This window comes from Anarhichas minor, unplaced genomic scaffold (genome assembly GCF_050575085.1).
Source record: "Anarhichas minor isolate MPS153535 unplaced genomic scaffold, ASM5057508v1 ptg000058l, whole genome shotgun sequence".
Taxonomy (NCBI): domain Eukaryota; kingdom Metazoa; phylum Chordata; class Actinopteri; order Perciformes; family Anarhichadidae; genus Anarhichas; species Anarhichas minor.
Genome location: NW_027466504.1, coordinates 7,896,044 through 7,923,308, shown reverse-complemented (window position 1 = coordinate 7,923,308; position 27,265 = coordinate 7,896,044). Strand labels below are relative to the sequence as shown.

Genomic DNA, 27,265 nt, shown 5'->3' with positions numbered 1-27,265 from the left:
GCTCACCCATCCCGTTAAAGACCGCAGCCACAAAGACGCCTTTCAGCGCTGGGCACGGTGGCGCTAATCCCCTTAGCACAAAGACCCGAGCCACCGATAGCATCTAAATAACTCTTCAGTAAATGTCATTTGCCTGAATTAGCTGTATATAGTATCTCCCGATAGCACAAATATTTGTGCCTGTTGTGATTCCTCTTGACGTGCTCGCTGAGTGCTGGCGTTTAATAAGCCGCGGGGACAGGTCGCCCACTGGCCGGTTGGCCCGGGGTTTTAGGTCAATTTAGCGCTGCAGCTTTGTCGAAAGCATCCTTAACATTCATGTGGCATCCGACCGTCTTACTGTTGGCCCTCACTGACACCGTAGCCTCTTAACCCGTGGAGAGGAGCGCCTGGATGTGGCAGGGCTGAGCGGCCAAACACTTAAAAGCCATACAGTCGATATTGCTTCGGATTTCTCTTTTATGAAACGGCCTCGGGGCATCGTCTCAACCGCGGTCTTATTCAGGTCACCAAATGCTAGATTGAGGTTAGATTGTGCTTGCAGTGCTGTTGTCACAGAAAGGGTTAAAGAAGCATCGAGGCCACTGAGGGCCAACAGCATAAAATAACTGCCTTTTTTTCTCTAGTTGAAGAAAGTCATTTTTAGAGGCTTTTTGGGGCGAAAAAAGAGTAATTTTATGCACATATCTGATGGAACTGCGCCGAATACCCACTGAAGCACTTTTTTTTTTTTTTTTTTACAAAAAAAAAATCATCAGTCGAAGGGATCTGTCACTGGTGAATGAATATTAACTCTCCTTAAAGAAGCAGACCCGGGGGAATGGCTGCCTGAAGATAGGAGGATCATCGCTCCTCTCCGCAAAAATAAATTACCCTCAATTGACCTTTGACCCCTGGTAAGTCCCTTTCTCCCTGGAGGACCACTGTCCTGCCATGGTTGCTGTGGAAACGCCCGTTGGAAGATGCTGCCTGGACCGATAGCTGCATGAGGGATGCTCTGGGTGCCTCACATTGCCCCCACCCACCATTCCTTCTGTGAAACAGCCCCCCCCCCCCCCCTTCCCTAAAAATATAGAGCTATTACAAGCAATACAATGATTCATCATTAAAGTTTAATAAGCTCTCATTTGTACGTGCAGAACCTAATTATACGATACATTTATTTGGCAATAGATGACCTGTAGGCTTCTCCAATAACCAAAGAAGAATTCTCCCCTTCTCTTTATAATGCAGCTCACATCCCGTCCTATTGTGAGCATCAGCCCTTTACGAGGGCACGTCTGGGTCCTCCCTTAGACGAGACCTTGAGCTGCACAGGGCTGCGGATCAATACATCAGCTGCTGGAATGGAGAATGAAAACAAACAACCTGTGTGTTAGAGTCAACAAGGAGCCATCCCTAGCCCAGCTTTTTTTGCTCTCCTCCCTTCTGTCCCTCTGGTCCTGGATGAGTTTAAAAGGGGGGGGTGTTAACTGGCTACAGTGCCCCCCGTACCTCCCGGCTTCAATTCAATAGACCTGACACCTGAGAACTTGTCCAGCGCTGCGTAAGCCCTATAGCCCGGCTTCTGGGTTCAGACCAGATTGAACGATAGACCAGACTGTTACTAGACGGGTGGGACGGGGGCTGAAATTAGACATGCAGATACTCCCGTTTTTGCTGTGAAACACGATCTGTTATTGTTTGGCATTTGCCGGTAAAGTATCACTGTTTTTATTTTTTGGGTAGCAACAGACAATTTAAAAGCCAAGGGAGGGCTATGTTACTGAAGCTCGCTCAGCCTGTGAAGCCTGAGAAAAATCATGAAATCAGTAGGTCGGGACGCAGCGGTCACCATTGATGTGAAGAGAGGCAGAGCTGCTCTTTGTGCGAGACGGTCACTGATGGTGCTTAACAGCCAGGTTTTACTTTACACCTTTTTAAAAGCCGTCTGTGATTTATTGGACTTCCTTTTGAGGATGTTCAAAGATGAGGCAGCGGGATGCAGGGTTTGTTTACTGGAGTTTCACATGTTGTGTCTTCTGTAAGGCATCGGCATGGAGAACTAATTTAGCAACATTCGGAGACTTTGTATCAATTCAGCTCAGGCTTAAGGCTTAAGACACCAGACAGGTTCAATTCACTTGAGCGCCTTCACGACATGTGTGGCTCTAAAGGTTTGGTGACACACTGATTGCTCGCAGGGCTAGTTTTGGTGGGAGCTCCGTGAAATTCATCAAGTTGAATTTGACCCCAAACATTTGTGAGGATTTACTTTACGAGTGAATCCATTGATAGTGGCAATGAGATTTAAGTGAATTTGATTTTGCCATGGCATTTTTGTCGTCTTACATGCAGGTGTGATTGGACACTCCTCGGTGCGTGTCCCTTTTACATATTCAGTGTGCGCATGTGACATTCCTCTGTGTATCTGCTGGTCTTGTCGTCTGAAAGCAGCTCGTCCCGATGACGTCACGGCACCCAGACGCCGCCATCGGGGTCGTGTTGCATTGCGCACTTCCATTTGATTCATTCACAGAGCAAACACGTACACCTCCTTAACCACACAGTGTCCTGGAAACCTTCACCTTGGACGTCAGGCTACATACATGTGCTGTTTTGTTCTCCATGGTCCTCCCCCTCGGGCTGGGAGTGCTGGCAGAGACAGAGCACCCTCCTGCTGTCTTTCTTTCTTTACTTAATCCTCTTATAAATAGGCCACTGTGTCTATTTTACAGGCAATAAAGCAATGTGTTCTGAGCGTGTCCGTTGGGTTCAGGGGGTGAGCGGGAGGGCGAGGGGTCTCCCATGGTGGCAAAAGTTCTGGTCTTTTAAGATCCCGAGAAATGGAGATCCCCACCTCTCTCCCACTTTTTGATGTACTATCTGCTATTTAGCTTTCGCGTCTCCCCTCTCTCCCCTCCTGTGGCGCTCAGACTGAGCCGAGATGAGCCCAAAACAGTGGGAAGATAAATGGGACCAGGGAGGCAGTGAAGGGGAGAAAATAGATTTATGTTTCACTGCTCGTGGGGGCTTTCAGAAAACGTATGGCGCACCTTTTCATAGATCGTTCCTTTGAGGCAGAGAGAAAGCGAGAGAGGGAGATGCGCTGACCTGAACCGCTCTTCCCCCGGATGAAAGCATTACCCAGAAGCCCTTCGTTTGGGCCCAAGAGACCACTCTCGCCGTTGCCGGCGAGGTTTATACCGCCCAGCGGTGATGAACCGTAAATCCATCACTGCCGTACAGTTTTGGGGAAAGGAATGAAGGATGACCAGACGGATTCATGTTTACAGCTGGATTGATTTATCTCGTCCTGCACTCCATTCGGACGCACAGAGCTTTATGTGCCAGGAGGCATTTTCACTATTGCTGCAATAATGTTTTGTGTGAGAAGTACATTAAAGAAACATAAACCCTTCAAAGATAAAGCATGTTCTTGTTGGCTCAGAGTCCTACTCCAAAAACAAAAGTGATGCTGGCAGACAGCGACCCTCTCCTGTTTTTATCGTTGGGTCGATGTTCTTCCACGGCTAACGTTCTGCTTTTCTTTCCTTCTCTCCTCATGTCTGCTTGCACGTGACTGCGGCCATTTCCAACAAAAGGTAAGCTGAGATAAACTCCCCCTGCCTTGTTTCTGCAAACTAAACACATTTACTTTGAGGTCATGAGAAATGCCCAGCTCTTCGCTTCACAGTGAGACTCGTAGCTTCAGTATCACCTGGCCGCTTCACCTTTTAAGCAAACCATCGATCAGTCGCTCTTGAAGAGAAGCGGTTGGAATACATCACTGAAGAGCATCATTCATATCATCTCAAATTGTTTTATTCATAGACTACATGGACCAACCGGTTAACGAGGACTAGACTGACTGGATTAGCTGCATGTGATTTTAGGGAATTTACTCAGATTAACTTCATAACCAATTTAAATGAATACATATCAATCATGTGTAAAAACAACCATAAACGTACAACCTAACGCATTTACACACATTGTTGCAAATTACCGAACCAGATGGGCCGATACAACAAAACACCGTCAACTGGTAAGATAGCACAATAATAAGTTACTCGTCGATGCAAATTACAGACACAAGAGGCAACATCCTTTCATGTGCAAATCAATCTAAATGTAGTGTTGGATAGACGAGTCCCCGGTTTGATTTGAGGCTGTTTTGAAGACACTTTCTATTTAGTTTTATTCCATTCTGTGAAGTTCTATTCTCATGTTGTTGTTGTTTTAAGGCTGACACTTCTCTCTTTGCACTGAAGTTGTTGATAGCTAATTTAACAATTAACACTAGTGGAGATTTCATACATAATATAAGTAATATTAAATGTTTAGATTATTGTTTTTTTTTCCCCCAACATGAATATAGCAGGTTTTTTTTGTATATTGTCCAAATTATAAGATGCTGTATCAGCTTTAAACTAAGCTCCTGGTCCAATCCAGCAGTGAGTGCAGCTCAATAAGCCTAACAAATGTAGAAACTCTTAAGCTTTACGAAGGTAGGACTTATTGCAGGGCTACAGTATCGGATTGCATTATATAGTGCAAGTGTAGCTAAGGAATTGGTAAGTCGGTGTCGGCCTGTATGTGGTAGGGATAAGTTGAGCTTTAGCTGACGGATGAACTTTAGCTTGCATTCTTGTGTCATGCATAAAGTGGCTGCCTACCCTTCGCACAGACCACCTCTTTACTTCCATGATGTCAGACTGTCTTTAAGAGCCTCTGCCGGTGGCCATTAGCGTATCGGGGCAAGTTTCCCAGTGCAGCATATATGTTCCCAGTGCAACACTAAACCCTTATAAACTGCAAGCTGTCTTTTCTTTGTAGAGGAAAATGTAAAGCGACTGAACAACAAATATCTGAAAGGGCACCAGTGGAGCACTGATGTGGCCTGTGTGTGGTGGGTAAGGATGGCAACGATTATGGGATAGCAGCATGGTCTCCCAGGCAGACGGGGGAACTCAGACAGGAAACAGCATTGTCCAATCGTGCTTAAAGACGAGACAGCCTCTGACAGAAAGACAGGAGGCGGGGGGTAGGGGGGGGTCCAGCTTCACACACAGGTAATTGGCTGTCTGCATGGGGGGGGGGCGACACAGCATGAGACTGGATTCTTTATTTTAACAGGCACGCACACACACACACACTCTCTCTCTCTCTCTCTCTCTCTCTCTCTCTCTCTCTCTCTCTCTCTCTCTCTCTCTCTTCCTCTTCGCTTCCTCCCCTCTTCACCTTTGAGAGAACTGCCTATAACAACAGCTGCGCCCCACATCCAGTTAGTATTCACACACAGCCAAGCTCGCTAATTAACAGCCTTAGAGCGTGTAATTGTGCGTCTGTGATTTTTGTGTGTGTGTGTGTGAAGGTGTCATTTCGTTAAGTCTCAGGGGGTCGCGCCACCTCCTGCCGTGAGGTGTCTCTCCCTAGAGTGTGAGTGACAGTACACTTGGAGGGAGGCCATTGGGCCAGTCAGGCGTCACTGGTTTCCAATGCTAAGGGGAAAAGAAACCTGTGTGTGTGTGTGTGTGTTTACTCAGGACTGAACAACTTATTACCCTCCCATTCCATGAATGATGAGAAAGTGTTTTTTGAAAGGTCAAAGTTTTTAATAGTTTGTGGACTTATTATTATAATTAGTGCTGGGCAACGATTAAAATATTTAATCGCAATTAATCGCATGGATTTTTTGCGATTAATCGCATTGTTATGGCAAAGTTAATGAATTCAAAAGTAGTGTATTGCGCACTTTTATTTTAAAAGTACTGCTATATGAACAAAAGGGCAATAACATTTGGTTCACGAGATGCAGGTAGCATGTTTTATACTTGATGTGAATATAATTCATACTTTGTTGACATCTTATTCTGAAAACCGGATGTTCGTCTGAAGAAACCGGATGTTGTCTCACGTTAATCTTTCCGCTAACTTTCAAAGTCCTTCGCTCGCTCCCGATCTGTGCCGTTTGAATGCGTCTTACCGTGAATTTCAGCATATAGGTGCACTAACATGACTGACTATAGGATGTTTGCTGGCTTTTATCCCACTGTTATTGTCATCCTCTTGTTGTTATGTCTATGTATTGTCTCTTGTCTTTCAATAATAAAATAAATAAATAAAAAATTATAATAAATTTTAAAAAATGCGTTAACGCGCGATAAAATAATTGTCGGCGTTAATTAATGAATGCGTTAACGCGAAATTAACGCGTTAACTTGCCCAGCACTAATTATAATACAAAATAAAATGTCTCATGTTCATGTCCTGGTGGCATGACAGGTTGATGTGTTGATGTTTGCCAGAGCAAACTCACGCTCCTTCCAATTTAGGAAGTGCTATTAAGAGGAGAACTTCCTGTACTCAAGAGAGGAAATCATCTCTCCATTAGGAGAGAGAGGGAGAGAGACAGTTGTGCTTTAAATGTCTGGTCAGAGACATCAGACATCAGGTTCTCCCTCACATCAAGGGTAATGCTTGCTTTAACAAAGTGACTGCACGTTATGAAAAAAACCATTGCATATCTACATTAAGGCGAGTACCAATCCTTCAGCAGTACCATTAATGTGTTAGACTCCTTAAATACAGTATGTGTTGGTTTATTTTGCGACGTGAACTTTATTCATTTCATTGTGAGAAACTGCTTCACTGCTTTCTGTAAATGCATCAGCTTGAAAAACAAATAACCATCAAAGTCCATTAACCATGGCCTGTTGACTGAGTAATCAACATAAGTCAGGATTGGAATTTTAATGAGCACATTTTGCCAGTTAAAAAAAAAAAAAATGAATTAGTGTGTTGTTGCAGGTTTGCATGTAAATTTTGGCACGAATGTAAATCGCCTTTTTTTCAAATCACTCAGATTATTCATTAAAATTGGAAGCTCTCTGCATCTCTATTTTCTATTACATGTTCATGTCAGTGGCACAATGGCTCTCATTTCATTTTAAAGAAACATGCTGAAGATGAGGTGTTCTGTTTAATCTAAAGGGTTCTGGCTGCGAGGTGTTTTTTGAGGTCGTTGTTTTCGTGGTGTGAACGACAGTCCTAACCAATGTTTTTAGCTTAATGGCCACTTTACATCTATGCGGGTGTGTCCATTGTGCCGTGTGGACAGGTCACTCTGTGCTTGGACTGCTTCCCAGTGATCGTCATTGAAAGCGTAAAACCATCCAGAGTACCTTTTCTTCAGACCAATAACTGTTGTGAGAAGAAGCCGTGACTCTCCGCTGAGCCTGGAGCTCAGAGGGGGAGGGAGCTCGACCTGGCTGGTCATGATCACCGGGGGTCTGGCCGCAGTCTGTAACTCCATACACCGGCATCCTCATTAGACCAGAGCCCCGAGCAGAAACGGACCATTTGATCCCCAGGACACTGAAAGGCAAATAAACAGAAATATTGACATGCATCAGACACGATCTCCATTTTGCCTTTCTCACTCTCTCCCCTTCTCAGTTCCTCTAGTTCATCCAACGTCAGCACACGCATTCACACGCAGGCATTTGTAGAACAGATGTAGAGATGAATAACAGCTGCTGTTCGGCTCTGAAGTGTATTCCTTTACTTGGAGGTTGATGAGTAGAAAGACATCCGCCCACTCCATCAGGATTGGGTTTCTGGAAAGAACACAATGAAAAGATTGTCAAGGAATTTAGGATAAATCATAATCAAGATGGTTTTCCATAGATGGTTACGGTCTTATATGGTATTCCTGTGCCAGCACAGCAGACGGACAGAGACCCGCCTGTTGTTTCAGTAAGACTTTAGAGTCTTTAAGCCGTTCAAGGTGAAAGCCAGCCGATAGCTTGGCGCCTTTTGCTTGTTTGAGCAGGAAAGGTCGAGCATTGGTCCTCTTGTACCCACCGACGTAAACACCCTTTGTGTTGCCGTTTATCGGCCTCGCTTATCCCCCGCGGAAGTCTGCCGTCCTGTCCTATCTCAGATCCTCGCTCTCACCGTGTTGGTGTCTAGATGGCTATCAACAGGTGCAGGACCTGGACAAACACTCCACACAGCCACGACGTGGGGAGACCAAACATTTCATTTCCTGTCCAGGGACCCTTAATCTACAGCTCGTATGAGGCGGGTGAGCCTCCACTCATCTGGTTGTAGTTGATGCAGTCGGCGCCGCCTGATTTCCTCCGTGCTCGCAGTGTGATCACAGGAAAGCTCTTCAGCACGGAGGTGTGAAGGGCGAGCGCTGAGCTGTTCAATTGTTCACAGGAACGACTTAATCACCTTGACCGTGTTCAGCTCCACCTGAGTGGGTGGAAACACAACAAGTGGCGCGTGGTGCCAGGTAACGCAGCCAGTAAGTGGCTGTGCGATCGTGTATAATGACGGTGGCTGTTCGTTGCAGTGCTGTGATACAGCTTGTGTAACATTAAGGTTTACAACAGAAGCGTTTAGTAAGACACTCGTACACAGGAATTACTTTGATTTTGGTAGTTGGAGTCATTTATTTTCGAGGTAGACTATTATTTTGATGCAAAGGAGATCCGTTTCTTTGAGGGATCATTCTTCGTTGTTCCTAAATTTGATTAATCTGGGCTCTGCTCAGTTCTTGCATCGGCTAGTTATCCTTCATCAGTATGTATGCCTGCGCTACAGCCAGCACCTGATAGTCCAGAGTTATTTACAACCAGATGGATCAGAGATGATGCAACTAAATCAGATATTCATTCAACATGTCTGCCAGTAAAAAAGGAGACTTTTTTGAGTGACTCTCGATGACCCCCCCTCCCCTCCGTAATTGCTCTTCTCTCTCCCCCCCCACTTCTTCTCTCTTCAAAGTAGATGCAGCTCTCTCTATGCTAATACAAACATTGCTTTCAAAGCTAAATGCTGAGCATTGCTGGGGGTCCGCCACATCCTGCCCATTCTTCTCTTATTCAAATAAATCGGAGGCGCCGCAAATGTCACCCCCCCCCCCCCCACGACACACACACACACACACACTCAAAGTCAAGCCCATGAGATTTGAAAAAGTGGCACTTATGCGGCAATTTCCTTTAGATAACCCTCTCTGTATGGCAAATGTAAATAAAAAGAGAGAATTGGTGCATTTACACCCTTAAGAGAAATATCCCCTAATGACACTCTGCATAAAGATTCATATAGCAATGAATGCTCTCCTCTTAAATGTGACCGTTCTCATTAATGATCTTAGAAATAATGACTTGAATGGATATCTTTGCAGGTATACATTCTAAGGTCCTGTTAATCTACTTGATTCAGTCACAAATGAGTATCTAACTGTAAATACACTTTAAAGTGTTTCTTTCAAACCTCCCAAATACTGTTAATATGCCGAACAACATGCAGAACGTTTTGTGCTCCGTAAGCAAAGTTCTGTTCTGTAAAAGACATGCTGGGTCTCGTCTGTGCATCACCTTATAAAATACTATGAACTCCAGCAGATGTGTGATGTTTAATGTATGAACAACAGATTCTGATTCAGCTCATCTGGATCGAGACTCAAACTTGACCCGGTATGTGTATAGACGGATCTAAACAGGGTGTAGCAAACCAAAATAAGCTGAAGTACAGAAGTGGGTAAATGGGTTCTCTGCTCTCTGTGGCTGTGCAAACGGACCACCTGCTGCCTCACAAACACGAGTGCCTTCCTTAATTAAAAGATAATACCACCTAATTATAATCATTTGGGTTGCAGATGCTCGAGAAACATCAGGAACCGTGTTAGAACGTCACACTCCCTCGCTCTTTAGCTCTCCCAATGAGATGCCTTTGATGTCAGATTATAATTTAGAGGACACAAAGTCTGCAATTAGTTCCTCGTGTGTCATGTCTGCTCCTAATGAGGTCTTCTTTCTCTCTGGTTAGGGTTGGACCTGGGTGTGTTTTAAATTAGGGCGGGCTGAGGTACTTGATTCTGTCTATTTTCTTTTGCTTAATTGCTATTGTGGATACTTTGTAGATACCATTCATTTAAATTAAAAGGATAAATCTCCATAAAGCATCTTTTCTCACCTTCAGACTACACGTGTGCCGAAACTTTCTGCTCTGGTACATTTCTAAAAACACACACACGCTTGCATCTATGTGGTCCACGGTCACAGGGACCTTTCTCTTACAGCGGCAGCAGGCGACGGCCGTTACAGTAGACGTCTTGTCCAGAAAGGTTGCGGCTAATTAAACTGCGGTGACTACACTGAGCTCACTCTGCAGAGCCAGCCAAGCTCTGCTAGGAAACCTACACCACAGAGACGGCCGGTCCTGGAAACAACCTGGTTGCCAGGCTTGTTTGAATCCCTCCTGCCAGCATCAACATCTGTGTGTGTGTGTGTGTGTGTGTGTGTGTGTTGGAGGAGGGGAGGAAGAGGTAGATACCAGGAGGCCACCCTTGTCTGGAATCCATTTTTCTGAATGAAATGAGGAAGGTAGATATACGCTGCTTTCATGAACTTGTATCGTAAAGGTTTGGCTTTTTTTGTGCGTCTTTTGTCAGCTTCAGTCAAGCACATGGCTTCAGGGTTGCACTAGAACAGGAAATACTGTTTCACGGTTGCTCAGATGAGGGTATTGCAGTATTGCTTTCACCAGAGAGATTCAGTACGCTTTTAAAAACACACTTACGAAGGCCAATGGTAGAAGGACTGTTCTAGTGTGATGCAGAGAGACAGCCAGACGCAGAGAAGCTGAGGTTTAATGGAGTCCTTATTGGACTCTGGAGCCCCATCGAGTGAAAGAATCTGACTCTTTCGAATGGGCATGTTCATTCATCTGCCCATCATTAAGTATTCCGTCTTCTCGTCTTTATAATCTGTCTCATTAGATCATTAAAACGATACTGCCCTGATAGAGGAAACTAATTACAAACCTTTTTTTATTATTTTTATTATCTTGATTAGATATATTAGAAAGTCTTCTTCCTTCCCTCTTATCTTGGCTCACTCCCCCCTCCATGCCGGGTAGTTTTCCAGGAGGATTGCAGAGTGCCACCGCATTCCTGGTTGGCACTCATGTCTGGACATAGCAGAGGTGCAGGCATTAGCCAGAGCCGCCTGCAGAGCGAGACCAGCGTCGGCTGCCAAGGACTCAGCGGCCGTCTGCTGCCAGAGCCGGCGAGGGAGCCGTCATTTATTACTTCCACTGATGCGAAAAGCAGCTCTTGTCACTCCGGAGACATATTGTCCCGCGATTGCTGCACTCTCGAAGTTTTACGTCCCAAGTCTGCATGTTGGCTTTGGGTTTTGCATCGGAGCTATTCCCCCCCCCCCCCTCTTCTTTCTGTTTAGTCCATCGAACTCGGTCATCATCGCAGATCATATTTCAGGAGACACTTGGAAACAGCATTCCATTTCCTGCCTCTGCTTTATCTCATTTCTGTCATATTACTCGTCTACGGGCCTGCAGACAGATTTAACCGTGCAGCTCCACCTCTCTAATTCCCACTTTGGCCCCTTTTTGTCTGAAACATCTATCAGTGTTTAGCCCAACTGCAAACTGCTGAGCTCCTCTGTTCCACTGCAGACTTAATCTTCCATCTTTGGCTCATAATGCTGGAAAACTAAAAAACAATCCCAGAGTGTGACCCCCAGATGTTTGACATTACCGTTCCTCTTTATTTAGTTTGATACTAAATCCTCTGTTCATTCTTGCTCATGGTAGTTACAGCACTTACTTGTGTAAACAGTTTGCATTAAGCTTTCATGTTGGCTGTGTGTAGAGCCTTTGTTGTATATATGGGGGGGGAGAAATTAAACATACTTACAAGAAATGGCGGCCTTTGTTCTCCACTGCTGCACTGTTGAGTTTTCCCTCTAAAAGTAGTGTCATTACGGGATTAGTGCCCAGTTTGTCAGGACCAAAGAGAGAGAGGAACAACCCAACCTGCCTTACCTGAGCAAAGCCTAATCCGCTTAAATCTAATAATTGCTCTCATATTCACTCCATCTCGTATGAGCACAGCTGCAGGGGACGGTTGTGGCTCCAGATTGAAAGGGAACCATGGGTAATAATACCCATGGTTCCCTTTCATGGCCAGGATCTGATCTGTGGACGCCACAAAGCTTCTTTTTTTTTTCTTTTTTTTTTAATCGTCATCGTTTGGGCGTTCCAGTCAAAAATTTGCACACCCTCCTCTCGGTGCCTCTCTCGTTCCCTCCCTCCTTGTCGGCTCATGTTCGGTGCTCAGCACGGCCGTGAATTACACAGGGATGCATTAGGCTGCCTCTGTTTCAACAGTCGGCCCTTTATGAGTGGGTGTTGAAAATTGGTGAGAGCTGGCCATGCTCAGATGTCTCTATTTTAGATACGGAATGACAGTTATGAAGCCTGGTGTCGAGGGACAGAGCGAGGGAGGGGGTTGGTGTGCTGAGAGACGTGGCTCACATCTTCTCCGAAAGGCTTCTTCACGCACTCAAGCTCCATCTGGCGCAAAGCAAGCAGATCACGCTCCGTGATCTGCCATTTCTACATTATACGATAACGTGGAATAGCATGACATTGTGATGCTCGGCGTTAAATAGTTAAATAACCTCAGCCATGAGATAAAAGAAGAGAATCGACCATTTGATGCAAAGTGGTGCCTTGGACGTTAAACAAAAAACGTAAATGAAATCCAAATGATTCTTTTTATTCATTGTCCGTCCTCCATGCAGATTACTCAGTGCTTTTTCCTGCTTAAACAATAAGCGAGGGCTTTTTTTTCCTGCTGGTTGTATAATGAAGACCCCTACTTGAGTTCCTAAGGGGCCAGACTAGTCCCAGTCCTCGTAGTACGACTGAGGCGGTAATGGCCTAGGATGGGTGGCCTATTAAAGCCTATGTGAAGGAGCGTTTGGGTGGGGCCTAGCCAACACTTTGATGCCGTTGACCTTATCCCGGTGCGCTTATTAAGAGATTTATGGCTGACGCCTGTCTCCCCCCTCCTCCCTTTCCCTCCTGCTCGCACTGTTACATGAGTGTTTTTTATTATTCTTCCTGTCATGGAGACCATATGGAGCATTTCTTCATTTTTAAAGGCAGAGGTGTGCTGGCAAGCAGCGGCTCGTTAGGAGACATGAGAGAGCATTTCACTACGGCGTCGGAGAGGTGGCACACTTCTGTCAAAATGCCGTGTCGGGTAGTAACGGTGAAAACACAGCGGCGATGCAGTCAGTGTCATGTTTCTGATGAAAGGGCTAATTGTAAGTGTTGTCAGAACGAGGATCGCGGTAGAAATCTTCGGCGAGGCGTTATGGAAGGCTGTTGCTGCTGCTTGAGGGTTGAGCGAAGCAAAGCAACGGTCCACCTGAGGTTGCATGCCTGTTGCCATGCCAATGTTGCCTGATGATAAGCTGGGGAGGGTGGGGGGGGGATGTCTAATGGGAGCAGAGCTTCGCGCCCTGCTGTCAGCGGCAGGATGGAGGGAAGCAGGCATAAAGTGATAGTGATCTCAGCGAGGTTTGTTATAATGAGCCCGGCCCACTCTTTGCACCCGAGCGAGTGGCTTTGCAGAGCGAGACCCCTCCGCAGTGCAATTACACTGGCACCAAAAGAGCAGCGGTTGTATTAAGTTAGCGGGTGTGCATACCGGTCGCAGCCCGGCTCTGCTGCTTTGAACGCGGGTTTTCAATTAGAAGCAGAGGAATGAGCACAGAGATGTGCTCCGCTGATGTATAACACGCAGAGAATGAAATACTACCTGGGGTCAGGTTTCTTTTTGGATGTAATGAAAAGAGACGCCAGGGAATCGTTCTTTTGTATTACTTTGATCCATTTCAACTTGATAGAGGGGGTGGGGGGTGGGGGGGGGGGGGGGGGGGGGGGCTCTGTAACGGCATTGGTGCTGGTTGAACATTGTCTATTCGTTCTACGGTGAAGGTTTCCTTGTACGAGGCTCTAAAGTCATTTATGAAACCCTGAGAAGAAAGGTCATTTAATGGTAAATAACATGTTGGTCAACATGCCAATTCACTTTGCTAAGGTAGATGCTAAGCTAAGTGGCTGCTGGCTGTCAATCAGACGTGTTTTTATATCACTGTGAATTAAATATGGAGTGCTGGTTGAACAAAACAAGCAATTCAAAAGCATCACCTTTCAGTAAATACTTCATCAATTGTCAAAAATAATTGTCTGCTGCAGCCTTTTGACAGCTTTAGGATCAAATGAACTCCACTCTTGTACGTTTTTTATTTCCCTACTTTTGTTTCCTATGTCAGAAGTCAACAACGGGATCAGTCTGTGGTGAACCAAACTGTCGCTCCGGTTGCAATGTTTAGGCAGAGACGTACCTGCTCTGACTCTGTCCTGTTCAACGTCTCTGCTGTCAAGTTAAATAGGGCAGCCCGACCTCTTTGTTTCTGGCAGCATTTCAGCTTCATGCACTGCTGAGTTCTCTGTGTAAATGTCGTCGGAGATGCCAAACTACTTCTGACACGCAGCATTGTTAAAAACACTGAAGCATGAAAACGCACTAGCTAAATAAACTCAACCTGACATCAGTATCCGACATTAGCGTCTACTTTTCTGTTCACGGTGCTCTGTTTATACGCTAAAGATTTGCTTTTATATCTTCTTCTTTTTACACTTTCAGTACCATGATACACATTCTCCAACCCTGCATTGGGTTCATGTTTTCAGAAAGTGGAATTTAAATTGTGATTTGTCAAGATATCACAGTCCTAATCAATCAAAATACAGTTTATCATGTTTTTATACCTGCTTTATGCTCTTTGGGGTTCTGTGCCAGCTAGTTCTCACAGGGGCAGCTGTCAAGGCAACTGTGGAAAACTGAAACACACACACACACTGACAGGCAATGAAATCTCAGTCAGTGGGCTCCGGTGCATCCCGTTTGCCCTTCATTCCCACGATTCATCTCCCTGACGTCTTGATCCACAAACACAACTGTGGATGAAGCTTTCCTGGTTTTATTTCAGCTTTTAAAAACACACTTGCTCACACCGTGGTTATCGGCCTCTCTCTGCAAAGAGTGCCAACATGACACCCATCCAAGCTAGCCCCTCTGAGACTTCATCACGATACGATGGATTGTTCTATAACGTGAAATGTATTTTGGCTGCCGTGCGGTTGCTACTGGTTACCACGAATGATATAAAGTAGATGAAATGTTTACAGCTGATGTGAGTCAGAGTCTCCAAACAGAGTCTAGAACTTTAGCATTTGATAACCGTGTCGGTGCCAATAGGACACAAGTTTAGGTACTGACACCAAAACAGGACTTATTAGTGAATTCATAGAAGTTTTAAATGAAGACATCTCCTAAAGAAATGTTGTCTGTAGTGTCTTATAGTTAGAGGTATCTTGATTCTTAGATCGGGAATAATCTGATCAAAGAATAAGTGACCAAGTCAAAGAATCTGACCAGGCCTTCGTTATCAGACACTCTTTCTTACTCGATGCTAAGAACACATTTTAGTTGGTACTAAAAGGTATTTTGGTTCAATACGCAGGACTATTTCCAAGTAGGTTGAAACTATTTTCCATACTGTGCGTATCTCCTGACGGTACGGACCTTCCCCCTCTTGCTCCGTCCTTCGCTGTGCGACATCCACCCTGATGGGAATGCTAATCTCGTTAGCTTGGCATTCCAGTTAAGCCAGCTGCTGTAAATAAAATAACGGATCTGCGTGTTTTCGCCCCAACTGCTGGCGTTCTTGACTCTAAAGATGGCCTCGTTAAATTAGCCTTTTCTCTTAAAAAGTTGAGGGCGGCAGACTTGCGTATCCTACGATGTAGGACAGCCCAGCAGCTGCTAAAATAGATGCTTCCAGAGAGAGAGAGTAGTTTACATCAGTGTTCTCTCTCTACCCATCCTCTCTCTGCATGTTGAAAAACTGGTGCCATGTCTTTTCCAGTCTGTGCTCATTCTGTCGGCCCCTGTATGACCCTGCGACTGCCATTAGCTGGAGAAGATGTTTCACTCTGCTTTCAAATCATGCTAAGCTCCTCTCTCAGATCTCAGGCGAACTCTCAGAGTTGTTAATAATTGATCCGATCAGAGCCGCTCTAATCATGTCTGTGCCGTTTCCCTTTTTTTTTGGTGCTCTTTTGATGTTGCACTGTGCGTGTGTGCCGTTTGAGCGAGGAAGGCTGATGTTATCTGGAGTCTTGCTGCTCTTATCCTTAATTGGGTTATGTAGATTTTGTGGCTAGGGGAGAGGAGGGAGTAATGAGACTAGACTGATCATAGATGGTAGAAGTGTCTTCATTAACAATGGCAGATGACAGCGCCGTGTTCATGGATTACAGACTTTAAACTCAGTGTTTCACAATGTCTTAACGGATGTCTGCAGCAGTTTTAATTCTGGGAATTGTATGTCGGCTGAGGCTGAGATAAACATCTAATAGCGGCCACGCTCCAATCACTGTCTCACGCTCGGCGACTCCTCGTTCTGCCGTCCTGTCACTCCGAAACGTTTCAGAGCAGCTGTCTCGCTCCGACACGGTCCGCTGAGAGACTGTGAAATCACACGCATAGGGGCCTTTTGAGCTCCCACAGGGGGAGACGTGAGTGTGCCCGGTGCAAAGTATTTGTGGGTGCCGCCGTTTGCGTCTGTGCATGCGTGGACGTCTTCCCCTTTTAACCTCTTACAGCCTCTGGCATGTGTTTCACCACGCTCGTCGTCAACCTGGCCGGCCTGCTGGAGACACTCTATCCCGAATACAGGATCCTCACTGACAAGATAACGTCCTCTATGATGCAGCTGTTCATCTGAAGGAATCCAGGCTCTTATCTTAAACATTTTTAGAAATACGGTGCATCTTTTTAGTTTTGACAGACAACCTGCACGATAACAGCCCGTGTGTGGTCTGGATTAATGTCCAAACAGTTTCTTATCTGGATATTGATTTTGTTGTTAATGTCCACAAACGATGCACACACACTCCAACACAACCCTTTTTTTTATGGTGATACGACGTCGTTATTTCCTGAAATATGATTCCACTAGGCCACTTCTGCTTGCGTTTGCCGACAGACAAAGTTGAGAAAGAGAGAAGGGGGGGGGGCGTTGCTTGCTGATGAGCCCATTATGGTGGGTTCTGTATGTCAGGCCGACTTAAAGGCGACTTCCACCTGACAGCCCTGACAGCCGGGCCAGGCTTAATGGGGTCGGCAGTGCAGCGACTTGAAGAGCAGAATCCCGGTGTGCGGATATTTCACCCCTCTCAGCCGTTTCCCCTCTCCGTCTTTAACCTACTTTTCTTCCAGATACCTTGATTGAAATCCAGGAAAACTCAAACTATTTTTGAAAACGAAGAACTATTAATATTTCATGGCGATGGCTGCTCATCCGGCTGCATGAGCGTATCCGTTGGAAGCTTTTCCCGGCAAGTGCATATTGATTGGTATCGGAGCCAAGACTCTTTTGTTTTCTGTTTTTCTTAATCTGTGAAGAGATGGAGGCTCCCTGGAGAAAGCGTGTGTTTGCACAGTTTTCAACAGCTTTGACTTATTTCGACACCATATTCCTCTCCTGGTCTGAAGCCTGCTGGTTTTTAAAGAAAGGCTACATTTTAAATCAATTGAGTAGTCCGTCAACATAAACTCCTACGCTTAATCGTTTATCAAGATTGTTTTTGATGAAGTCATTCGTCGATCAAAAATGCATTTACTTGTTTCAGCATCTCAAATGTGAGGCTATGCAGTTACGTTTACATTCAGTGTGTATCCTTGACGTCTGATACACGTTGAATCCTTCCAAAGCTGATTCATACATTTTGTTTTAATCCTGCATTGTTCATGTGTTGGTCTTCTTTGCTACCTTTGATGGCACGTTGCTACTCTTCTTTGCTTGTTACGGCCTTCAACCGTCTGTCAACACAATAATGTGAGACGAGTGAGAGCAATGTGTCTTGTTTGCAAACAAACAGGGAAACTACAAAAAGTTGCTCTATAGCGCTGCTCGGGATAATAATAATACATTTAATTTAATAGGTGCTTTTCAGAAAACTAAGACACTTTACAAAGGCAATAAAGAAAGTAGTTTACTCCACTGTACTTCTATGTGCAATGGTTAGTTCAGCTTGTCAATTTAACATTCCCCCCCCTTTCAACACCTCGGTCTGAAGAGTTTTGTCATAACAACATTCCCATCCTGTCGTTGTTTGTCTCCCCTTTATCTGTAACTCTCACTTTGAAGGGCCCTCAGTGGGAGTTAGGATAGCATCTGCCCCGCTTATCTATTTGAGATGTCACTCAGTCTGTGCAGAACATTCCTCTTCCCCTCAGTCCTTGTGTGACTCAATGAAAAGCACGACCTCAGTGAACTGTATTGATTTTGTCAAACAGACACGACTTTAGAAGTATTTCTGTTGAAACTTGCAGCGTGCCTACGTCATGGTGGTAGAAGGAGTGTGTGTGTGTGTGTGTGTGTCTGTTTGGATACGAGTGTCAGAGAGGCAGGGCTGCAGTGTGTGTGTGTGAGAGATGTAAGTCACGGAGCCTTCCCTGTTTGATCAGTACAGTAAACTTGGCAGACTTCATCAGATGTGATAGACTATGCGTCCCTCTATCTGCTCTGTCGTCCTGTGGTATGTGAAAACACCTTATCTGTGTGTGCTGTCTCTGCTGCTTTTCCAGGAAGTCTTTCCCTCTCTAAACACACACACACACTCACACCGAATGTCAGCGTTCATCTCAAATACAACCATCAGCTGCGTGCCACAGCTCCGCCGTTTCTCCACCAAAGCCTGTAACATCGCTGTAGACCGAGTGTGATGGAAGTTGGCACGCCATCTCACACCGCAGCTGTGTAAGCTTGGCACGGAGGCAGCGCGCTGTCTGTGAACATTACTTGATAGATTGTTTGAGGTGGATGTTGGGGATGACTCTGCTGGCGGTTCCTACCCATCTGCTGCCTTTTTATCCTGGTTTTATACACGTGAAACAAATTCTCAGCCTCCGAGAGAGATTGTCTGAGACCACTCTCTTATGCAGAAGCGACTTAATAACAATCTGTTGTGCCATATATCCAGATGATGGAAGAATGAATAATGAAATTGGGCTAATTATTGTGTCCATAATCAGTAAATCAAAAGTTCTCAGAGACCAATACGACGTATTTAAGTTGCTTGTTTGGTTCCAGTTGTCCAGAACTCAATATATTTAACTTATAATCATGTAAAACAGAGAAAAACAGCAAAGCTTGAACAAGCCAATGTTTTGTATTTTTGCTCAATAAATAACTTTAAATTTTGAAATGATCAATCATCTTTTATGTTGATTCATTTTCTGTCTTTGGACCAACTATGTAGACCTTCACCCTGTGTTGAGACGGAGCATGAAAAGATAAAAAGAATAAGAAGCTGTGATTGAATATGAAATACTGTATCTCTGTGGAGGGGAGATGGATGGATCTCCAGTCTAGGCGGCTCAAATTGAGGTGAAGAGGTGAAGTTTGATCCACCGTGAGGCGTTTGGACAGATACGATGAGGTAAAAGCCAGTCCTCTGGCAGCAGCTGTTTCTCCTGGAGCCTGTCCATTTCTCTCCAGCGTTGTGTTAACGGCTGAAGGGAAAGCCACTGGGCTGCGACCTCTAATACGGTGTCTCCATTCAATTCCCCGAAGGAGCCATCGATTCTACTGACCACCTGGTGAAATGAAAAAAATAACGTATGATGGACTAGAAACAATAACACTGGAGTGTATCGTGTCATTGTCTCACCGTCCCTTGTTGTTAAAGCAATTTGAAATATAGTGAGATATTTTTTTTGATGAAATCTAGATCCAAAAAGTATTAAGTGCATCTATACAAAAGTGCAGTCAGAGCAAAGTGTCTTGTTGGACAGCAGAGACGTCTGACTGTAACATCCTTACTCTCAGGGTTCACTCCAGCATCCGTACCAATGCACTGACTCGTCATACAGACCATGTTTGTGATCGGGCCTTCAAGGGAGATGTCTGTGGATTTGTCCCACTGTGGGAAAGCATTGAATGGTGATGGTTGTCTTCAGTGCATCCTGCTGCTGTGTCCTTGAGGATATTTCTTTCTTCCAGCGGCAGGTGTGCGCAGTAAGGAGGCATTCAGCAGTGGATTTTGACTTTAACACAAGAAGAGTAATGGTTTTCATCTGCGTGGGAGGTGTTTATCTCTTTACTTTATGTTCAAGCGTAATGTGTTCATGTGCAAAAACACTCAAGAGCATGCCAGACAGCATGTGAATCCATAATGCATACGGCTCAGTTAGATACACTTACCGACCTCGTATGTAACGTTGATGGTGTTTCGGTATCTTACTCGAGCTGACATTACCCACAGAGGTCCACATCTATAGCTAAGTGTTTGGTTATTTTCCTCCTGTCTGTAAAATGTAATGCAAGGGGGCATTTAAAGCAAAATGATTCGTCCATGTCCCACCCTGCATATCCACAGCCTGTCTAGCAGCGTTATTGTGTTTGACCAGCCTTTCTGTGTCTCTGCCTCCTGCCTGCCATGTCTGTCTGTCTGTCTGTCAGCTCGAGCCACCTGCGGCTGAGACAAAGGTGAGTCTGATGAAGAGAAGGACTGCAGCGGTGGGATGAGGAGGGTCAAACATGGAGGAATTACCTTGGCTCATCTTCTACAGGCTCCTTGATTTAACATTATTGAAAGATCCCATTTTTACTTGGCTCCAGTACTGCAACAGGCTATGAAGACCACGCACGCACGCCGTTACGCAGGTGTAGGTATGCTTAATCGACTCTAGCGGTGGACCGTCCCTTAAGATAACAAACTTTTGACATCTGGTATGATAACATTGTGCAGCACACGGGGGCCTGCCTTGACACACTATTGAGATGGCTATTGATGAGTAAGTTCACTGAGGTAGTTGTTCAAGCAAGGAGGCGCGAGTGGAGCAGCTGTTGAGTTTAAATTGGAAGATGCCAGTCAGACTCCTTCCCTTGTTTCCAAGACGTGTTTTCTAATTAGCAGCAATCATGAGTGCAGCTTGCCATGAAAAGTCTTTGTTCTCAGGCAGAGGTGTATGAGCTGGAATGAGCGGGTGTGAAAACACTTTGAAAAGAAAACATTTGTGTTTCTTGTCTAGTCTATTTAAAACCAATACATGAAGATTAATTGGTTAGATTATTATTCTTACCACATACTACCGCAGTGTTGTCACAGACATGTTCTTCCAAGTTCCAGTTGTTCCGTGATTGGCATTTAAAACTGGGAAAAATTAAAATGTGCACACTAAATGTGGTTTCCTGTGCACCGTGACCTCTTGGCTTGTAACTGTAGCATGTTATTGTGACTGTGTGGTATTCATCCAGCCGTAGTCCAAGTCACACTTCTCCACAGAGATGTGGGTAAATAGAGCAGAAAACCTGTCTCTCTCTCTCTCACACAGCTTGTACTCCGCGTCACGAGGGCAAATAAAAGATTTAAGTGTGCATGAGGATGTGTGTGTGCAACACATCACGTCTTGTTTGAGAGGCTGTCCTCTCTGTGCGTGTGTGTGTGTGTGTGCGAGTATGAGACTATCGGATCACCCGCTCACATCACAGACTCACTAACGGGGGAAAAAGGGTATTTTCTCCGTGTTGGGTCTGATCATTTTTACGACAAAATAATTCACAGCTAGCCGGTATTGTCTAAACATCACATTCCTTCACCAGGCTAAGTGGTTGCTATGGCGTCCACTTAATGAACGGAAAAAGCAGTAAAATGTTAACGGCAACCCCATTCTTATCCTCTGTCACTTACTTTCCCTCTTCTTCTTCTTCTCTCGCTCTCCCTTTCCAGTTCTGACCATCCAGGCCGCTGCCATCCAGTTCACGAAGGAGCCCAAGTCCCAGGATGCCTTGCATGGTCGCAGCGCCATGCTGCGCTGCGAGGTCAGCGACCCGGCCGACATCAGTTACGTCTGGCGTCACAACGGCCAGCGTCTGCAAAACGGCGAGAGGCGCTTCCAGGAGGGCAGCAACCTCAAGTTCACCGCCGTGGATCGGCAGCTGGACGCAGGGAACTTTGTGTGCGTCGCAGAAAACGCGGCCACGGGAGAGTTTCTCGAGTCCACCAACGCCTCCTTCAATATCAAGTGTGAGTGTCTGATTTCAAGTCGTTCTCACCCTCATTCTAAAAAGTAAAAAAGAACCTCCTGAGTGAAAATTGCCAGCTGACAGGGTTTCATAATGGCAACAAGGGCGCGCATCAAGTTTCTGGATCAAAAAAGCCAAACAAAAGTATAAGATGACAGGTAGTATGAGCTGGAGGAATGTTTCCATCTTGTTGCCTTGTTCTTTGTGGCTTCCTCTCCCTCTCTCCAAAGGAAACTGGAGACGTATGCCACCAAGCATGTGTTTCTTGTTGCTTGTTTCTTCTTCTTTTTTTTTTCTCCGTTAGGCAACGCTCTCTTTTCCCGTATACTGTCAAAAGGCTTTTGTCTGGAAATTACTGAGCAATGTAATTTGCAACTTTCTAGCTGTATAATTATTTCGGTTTACATTAACACTGCCCTCCTCGCTCCAGCTTTTTTATTTGTGTCAGGCTTTTTCGCTCCTCAGTTACTTTCCAAGTGGTTTGTCCCATGAAGGGGAGGCACACTAGTATATTAATTTTGTTGTTCAGCCCCTTAACCGAGCCTCAACGAACCTCTTAAGTTTCAGAAGAAGCCATGGGAATTCTGCACAGCGCTGTTTGGGATAAATAACAACCTTGTTCCCGTATTGTGGAAAGCCCTCCGGTACCAGTTGTTACTCAAAAGCCTTTGTGTCTTACAAACAGAGAGAGAGAGAGAGAGAGAGAGAGAGAGACAGAGAGATAGAAAACAAATGGCAAAGCAGGGTGAAAAATGGGCCCCATCTGGAAAATGTTGTCCTCTCTTGCCACATTCTGCTGAAGGTTTCTCTTTGCGGAGATGTTGCTGATTACAAGAACAGATGAGTGTCCAGACCTCCTCGGAGCCAACTGAGAGGGCCAGAGGTTTAAGCCCTGCTCTGTGATGAGCCTCCACTAGGGGATATTTGTGGGCCGACTCTGAACGATTCAAGTTTTCGCCAGATAGACCAAAGAAAGCAACACCAGTTTTCCAAACCTTGTCTGATCTGAAAGGCAACTGCTTTTATGTGTTGCAATTACGCATGAAGTAGTGTGTCAATAAAGCTCAACTGACACACTCCCACAGATTCAAAAGGGAAGAAAACAAGTCGGACACGAAGCACCAGTTCTTAAGAGCTGCCTTTGTGACCCAGAATGAACTTTATTCTCTGCCAGGTCATTGATATTCCCACGCATTGGAAAAGACAGGCATGTATTTATTGGAAGGAAGGTGCTCATTTAAAAAATGAATTAAATTTATTCTCTATGAACTGATTTAATCATGGAAATATTTACGGCCACTTGTGGTTGTACATAGAATAGTGGGAACAGATTTTATGATCGGTTCAGATGTAACATTTAGAGAAACGGTGGAACTTGATCTCTATCGTTGATCAATATCTGAACCAAGTTCAAGGCACACAGATAAAACGTCTGACTTCTCTTTTCACATTTAGAAGAGGTTTAAGAGGTTGCATGTTAAATCTGCAATAATCAATATTTTTATATTAATGGATGAAATTACGGTGTAATGCGAAAGATGTAGCTCGTAGTGATAATTAGCTGGTAGTGGTTCACTCATACAGCTCTCATTGGTAGCATGTCTCGACACAACAGTCAACTGTTTTCAGCGTAAAGCCCTATAAACCTCTTGTACGCTATACCTGCCCAGCACCAAACGGCAGTGTTGGAGCGCTAAGCAGCTTTAGAGGGAATGCTAATGTTGCTAATGTCCGTTGGATGACTGAATAAACAACTGTCTGTCAACACGTCTGCCATACCAACTCTGCAGGTTTAGCTAATTAAATGTTGAACAAAGACTTAAATCTGGTCCTCTGAAACTCCTCAGTAAGTTGACCCGTGGATCCGAGGCGTAGTAACAAATGTGCTTGCACAAGATATTTCCTGTATTCCTATTTGCGGGCGTTAATGAGCGTGCGTGTTTGGATGCACGGATTCTCCAACTGCCTCTGAGGGTGTTTATAGGGCGTCGTATCGAGGAGCCTTTTAAGGAGGCCTTTGAAATTAGCTGTGCTTGCAGAGGCTTTTAGCAAGTCCACTACAGACCCCAGACCTGCACTACATTAAGCAGATGGATGCATAGCTGAGAGGCAGATATTAATGGATGTAGTGCGGTACGTTCTGCTAGAACTTGTTCGATATATAGCTCTGTGTCAGTTTGATAAGAGTACATCAACAGGAGTGGACTCCTCAGGCAGGATTTCCGATAAGACACCACCTACAGTCCACCTCCTGTCTGCTGTTATCAGGAGTAACACGATAACTTACAGCACGGCACATACTCTCCTAAATCAAACACACACGGCAAGGTATCAGGCTGTAATACATCATCCTTAATCACTTCTGTACGCCGTGTGCATAAACACATTTGTCTCTCTGTCAGAACGCGCAGGTCATCTCTGGATCACTTTAGGCGGATCAGACCACGTTATGACAGATGTTCTCATATTTCCCCAACATGCATTTAACGGGCGATAAAGCCGCGCACGGCTTAAAGGCAAAGACCCCCTCTGGCATTAACCCTGCATGTGCGCTCATATGCTAGTGAGCGTGCGTAGTAGTAAATGTGGGTTGCGAGGGGGGGGTATTCCATATGTACTGTACATAGACTGTACCAGAGTACATTGTTTCCCCTCCCCCACTCCTGCCGAGAGCGAGAGAGAGTTAATTTATCTTGCTCTCAATGGTGGGTGGGCAAATCCTGCCAGTTGAGAGTTATTCAGAGTAATTATCCCCCCCTCTGTTTTCACTAATAGAGGTTTTTAGCCCCCCTTCATCCTTTTGTCCTGCCCGGTCACTGGGTCTCCATGGCGAGACCGCGTCCAGCGGAGGCGTCGGGCTCAGCCGTCACTATTGTCAGCGTGTTTGTTGGTCCTGGAGGCAACACTTCGCTTGACTCTCGGTAACAAGATGCGGACTGACAGTCTTTTTGAAATCGGGGACACTGGTTGTAGGAAGAAGGAAAGCATAGCGTAAAAAATCACAGGCAAACTGGCACATATTCCTCCCTATTTAATCTCTCGAATCACACACACACACACACACACACACACCATCTCGGTTGAATCACACAGCGTGTGTCCTTAACCTACATTTGTTCGGCGGATGCATTTCAGAGCGTCCTTATTGATCGCTAGTGCAGCTTCACTCTTTCACATCCTGTCATAATTCCTGCAACTTGTTGTTTTTATTTTTTATTCTTGTCTCACGTGAGCTAAAAAAACGCAGCACCTCATGCTTAATGACCCAGGCTCCATCCCTCAGCGTCTCCCCTGCAGTGTCACTTTGCGCCAGTCTGAGTCTTTTCCCCCTCTTTCTCTTTCTGCCTTGTCACAACAGCAGCATCTCTCTGAGTTGCCGTAGTTTGACCCCTGTCAGCCACAGCTGATAAAATCGGACACCCCGTCTAAAGCAGCGAGCTGACTCCATCACGCTGTTCCCAGGACTGCGCTAGGGCACACAGTTAACAACATTAAGCCACTCTGCCACATGTTTTAGTTATTTCCATACCCACATGCTTCTGTCAGTTAAATCTCTATCCCCAAACACTCCCCTGGATATCACAATCCACCTTGCCTCTCTGTCGCAGAAACCCTTCTCCATGGCAACAAATCAGCTCATTGAGTGAAACAGTTGCAGCGCAGTGAGGACTGAATGGTCCAAGCATCCGCCTTCACAATCTCCTCACAATTCATCTGTTATCATCCCCGGGTTGATGGGGCTTCCTGTTCTGCCTCCAACATAATAATTATACGCCCCTAATTATGGCGGTAGCTGCCAGGCCTACTCCAACACTTAGTCATGCATTCTGGGAGGGATTACGGAGAAGTATTTGCCTCTAACAGGTTATGAAAGAGCGCCTTCTGTTTGTCGACTGGACAGCTGGAGAAACCTGAAGCGCGAATGGAGCTGTGAGCGGAGTAAAGGGTTCGAATGTGTGACCGTCCGGGTCAAAGTGGAAATTAAATAATACCAGTAATTGGATTTAATCTGCTAGAGAGCAGAATAGGCCAGGAGTGGCAGAAACTTTAGTGTGTGTGTGTGTGTGTGTGTGTGTGTGTGTGTGTGTGTGTGTGTGTGTGTGTGTGTGTGTGTGTGTGTGTGTGTGTGTGTGTGTGTGTGTGTGTGTGTGTGTGTGTGTGTGTGTGTGTGTGTGTGTGGGCTCATTTTTCCAATGATTGTCAGGTCAGAGGTCAAGCAGTGTGTCCTGCACTGTGATTATTTTTTCACCATGGGTTCTCTTAGTGCTCACGCTACCTACTCGGCTCTCTTTGCTCGGATTTCACACTCATGCATCAGGAATGTAAAACATTTCTTACACATGTAAAAAAGAAAAAGGTGTCAGAGGGGTTTTCCCAAGAAAGACATACCAGCCACCGACACGTTGAAATCTGTAGGTTGACGCATTATGTTTTTTATTATTTCAATTGGCAATCGATAAGCAGAAAACGCACAGACGCTCATAAAAGAAGCACAGAATGTGACTTTAAAATGGTTTGACTCCAAGCATCCACCTGTTGAAACAAATTCTTTATTTCATTTTGCAAATGTCAGTCGTACTGCAGATGATTCTTGATGTTCTATCAAACTTTGTCCTCCTCCATCGGTGACTCACTGTTTCCCCGTCTGGTTTTGTGGGCCCCGCTTTGCTTCCAGTGCACTAATAATACGTCTGTCTGAGCGTCTGGCCCCGGGTCCCCATAGCTGGGATGGCCTTCATCACCTCCTCCTCCTCCTCCTCCTCCACTAAGCTAGAACGGCCTTGACTGAGACAGCCAACCAATTAGGATCCTCTGCAGAACTCTCAAAAGTCAAATCGGGTACATTTGTACGCATGCATTCAAGCTTAGGGGCACAGCACCGTAATGTGTTTTACTTCTCACCACCACATACTTGTCTCTAACCGACGCATAAACACACACTTTTGATCTAATGCAGCGTGATGTGCACACACTCGCTGTTCTCGGGGCATTTGTGTTGTGAGGGAGCTAATGAGCGGCCCGTTACTGTAGAGATGATTACCCATGATCCCCCAGGGTGCAGAGTAATACCCGGTTCCTTTTGTAATTCATTGTGACAGGTCTTCCTCTAGCGCCCCCTCTGACCTCACAGCGGTGATTCTTCCACCGCCGTCTCAGGTGGAGGCTCATGCCATGCATATTTCATCGATGATCGAGACAGCAGCAGAGATGCAGCCGCAGTATTAGGAAGGGAGCTCAGCGCGATGGAAGGACTTGCATACACTCGAAACCCTCATGGACTCGTGCAT

General features: G+C 45.4%; 1 protein-coding gene across 1 annotated transcript in view; it reads left to right on the top strand.

Annotated features, from left to right (window-relative positions):
* The window catches only part of ptk7b (protein tyrosine kinase 7b), a 55,909-nt gene that overhangs the window by 12,660 nt on the left and 15,984 nt on the right, over positions 1-27,265 (top strand). Inside the window, exon 3 of the mRNA XM_076077304.1 lies at positions 21,682-21,978. Coding sequence (XP_075933419.1) covers positions 21,682-21,978 — 297 coding nt within the window. The remainder of the gene's footprint in view (positions 1-21,681; positions 21,979-27,265) is intronic.